Below are 2,980 nucleotides of genomic sequence, written 5' to 3' on the forward strand. Positions count from 1 at the left end.
TTACTGCATACGATCTTGCTCTTGTTTGAGTCCATCTATCTTAGCACATAGTTGTTGCATCTCTATCTGATGAATTGTCTCGAGCTCTCCTAGCACACGATTTTGCTCTACTTTGAGTGCATCTATCTTAGCACATAGTTGTTGCACAGGATGTTGCTCTACTTTGAGTGCATTTGTCTCAGCAAATAGTTGTTGCACACGATCTCCCTCTAATTTGAGCGCATAATTCGTAGCATATAGTTGTTGCAGCTCTATCTGCATTTGTCTCTCCCTCTCTCGGGCCTGATCAGGTTGGATCTGCAGACTATTCCGTTCTGCTTGAGCTTGGTCTCTCTCAGTTAGGGCCACACCTCTCACAAACTCTGCCCTTGCTAATCTCTCATAAAGTTGATCCATCTCTACCATAGCAGCATATATTTTTTCCATGGCCCTATCGCACTCTCGAGTGTTAGCTGCGAAACACAAAAACCAAAAAATGTTAGTTCCATGTATCTCGAATCACAAGAAGCTCTAACTATTTTCTAAACACATACTCATCTATGTTTATGAAAACTCAGCGCGCGCAAAAACATATTTGATTTATGTGATTATTAACAGGTCTGACTGTGGTGTAATGACTATCAGGTTAATTCAGCAGTTGTGACATTTAGAATTCTTAAAAAATGTGATCTAATCCTGCCTGAGATATTTGAAAGGAAAAGAAAAGAACATTTCAAGGCAGCCTATAATCTCTGCCAACATTCCGAAAACTAAGAAACCTTTAAGGTTGACCATAACCTAGAAAATTTAATTATCAAACAGTAAATGGCAAACCATAATGCAGTAACTACGAAAGAGAGACTTACCAGTTACTGAAGATGCAGTTCTTGTTGCAGATGCCTCTGAAGACGATAAGGTAAAACGGGGATATGCAGCGGAATTGGTAGTGGAAGTTGGTCCTGATGAAAATGACATCCCAGATGTTGGTACGGTTACAGCAGCAGAAGTAGTGGTCTGTGCTAGTGCAGTCCCTTCACCAGATAAAGGAATTGTAATTGTAGGTGCACTGGTGGTTGATGAAGACGAAGCAACAGTTCGAAACGCATTTGATGGTTGCGATACAGAGGAGGATTGAGTTGCTGAGGAAGTGGGCGGATTTCCCACCTGAGTGTTGGAAGGCGTGGGTGGAGTAAATGCTATGCCCGGAGTGCGGAAAGACAGATCCACATCCAGAGCAGAAGATTGCGAAGGGATTGCAAAGAATGGCGTAGGTGGACAAACCGCAGGGGCGTCGAAGAGAGCCGTAGACGGGTAAGCCGTAGCGCCGCCGAAGAGAGGCGTAGGCGCGTAATTCGCAATGCGGGGGAAGGATGGTGCAGGCGCGTAAGACGCAGTGGCACCAAAGAAAGGCGTAGGCGCGTAACCCGCAGTGGCGATGAAGGGGGTACCAGGGGCGTAAGTCGCAGTGACGCCGGGGAGAGGCGTAGGTGTATCAGCCGCAGCGACTGATACGGGGAATTCGAATCCTCTGTTCGCCATGGCTAAAGTTCAAGTAATGCCGAAAAAGGATTAAAATTGAAAACTGAATCCTTGGACCCTAGGGTTTTGTAAAATAAACAATCTGTTGCTCCTGTAAGCGTGTTACCTGGTTTGGTTTGTTAAAGCATTCTCCACTGGGCTTTATATGATATCATAGGACACCAGTTGGGTTGGGTAGGATTGGCCGACCATATAGTAATAGAGGATTTATTATTTTATTTTAAAAAAATCTTTAAGAACGTAGGGCTAGTGTATATTTGTGCTAATTATTTATTATAATTTTGCAGTATTGTTAGTTGAAAATTATATTATTTTAATTATATTTGTGTCTTATAAATTATAACTATTTTATTTGAAGAAAATGATATTTAATTATGAAATATTAATTATAATTCTAATTTTAATAATATAGTATTAATAATTATTTAGGTTATTTAGTGTGGTTATTGTTTATTAAAATTAAGTATTTCTCATTGTTATCGTATCTATGGCTTGTAGAATGATACTTTGGGGGAAGGCAATTAGTTCTTTAATGACGTTTGAACTGGCTTAGTCTCAAGTCTTATAATTGACAAGATATAGAGTAGGGTTTCTTTTATAAAATATATAAAATGTGAGTTTGTTTTTTAATCTGCAAAGTAGTTTTATTATGTTCTCTTGGTTTTGTATGAGAGCATGGAGGCAAAACAAAGCATTTGGTATTTCATTTATTGAGAAAGATACTAAACTTGGATTTTGACGAAATTCTTACATACTAGTTGAATCATCTTGTCCCCAATTTTGCATCACTTGATATAATCTTAATTGTGGTTCATATATTGTAGAGAGCTAAAACATAATATAGAGTATAGTATAATAGATGAAATTTAATGTTCATGGGATTTTTTGATTTCAAAAAGAAATGGATGAGGTGTCATTAGCCAATAGAATATTTACTCTTATGAATAAATAAAAGTGTACTTCAATGTTTATAATTTTTAATAAAAATATTTGTAATAGTTACCCTTACATATAACTATTAGTCAACTGACAACTAAATCATAATATAGAATATAGTATAATAGATGAAATTTAAGATGAAATAGTTTACTTATTTCTTTGCGTAGTGTGAATCAAATCCCTATAAAATAGCTAATGAATTTTATTATGTTTTCAGAAATAAAATTTGTAGAAATTTTATGTTATATAAAAGAGTCACTTTATTTACATTTTTTTTGGCTGGGTAATAGGCCGAAGCCGATATTTTATCACTTTATCTAATATTATGAATAGATAATGAAAAAAATTAAAATATACATATATTTGTTATTATTTCTATAGTCTAAATTCACATTTCTCAAGTTATAAAATTGTGAAAAATATTTTATAGCTATTTGATTGGCCAAAACAATTTGACACAAATTTCATTAACTGCAACAGTCACTTTTTTATACAAAATTTCCATACATAATCTAGATCAATG

The 2,980-nt window shown here is 35.7% G+C and overlaps 1 protein-coding gene across 1 annotated transcript; it reads right to left on the reverse strand.

Moving 5' to 3' along the window:
* LOC131053147 (uncharacterized) lies at positions 1-1,518 on the reverse strand. The gene is made up of 2 exons (XM_059218760.1): positions 846-1,518; positions 1-452 (listed from the first exon to the last, which is right to left on the reverse strand). The coding sequence occupies exons 1-2, from the start codon at positions 1,516-1,518 to the stop codon at positions 1-3; spliced, it is 1,125 nt and encodes a 374-aa protein (XP_059074743.1).
* Between the last annotated feature and the right edge of the window lie 1,462 nt (positions 1,519-2,980).

This window comes from Cryptomeria japonica, chromosome 4 (genome assembly GCF_030272615.1).
Source record: "Cryptomeria japonica chromosome 4, Sugi_1.0, whole genome shotgun sequence".
NCBI lineage: Eukaryota > Viridiplantae > Streptophyta > Pinopsida > Cupressales > Cupressaceae > Cryptomeria > Cryptomeria japonica.

Excerpts from the sequence above, each read along its gene's own strand:
- LOC131053147 (XM_059218760.1), bottom strand. The coding sequence starts at position 1,518 with ATGGCGAACAGAGGATTCGAATTCCCCGTATCAGTCGCTGCGGCTGAT. Across the intron at positions 453-845 it reads AACTGCATCTTCAGTAACTG|CTAACACTCGAGAGTGCGAT; the intron begins GTAAGTCTCTCT and ends TGTGTTTCGCAG.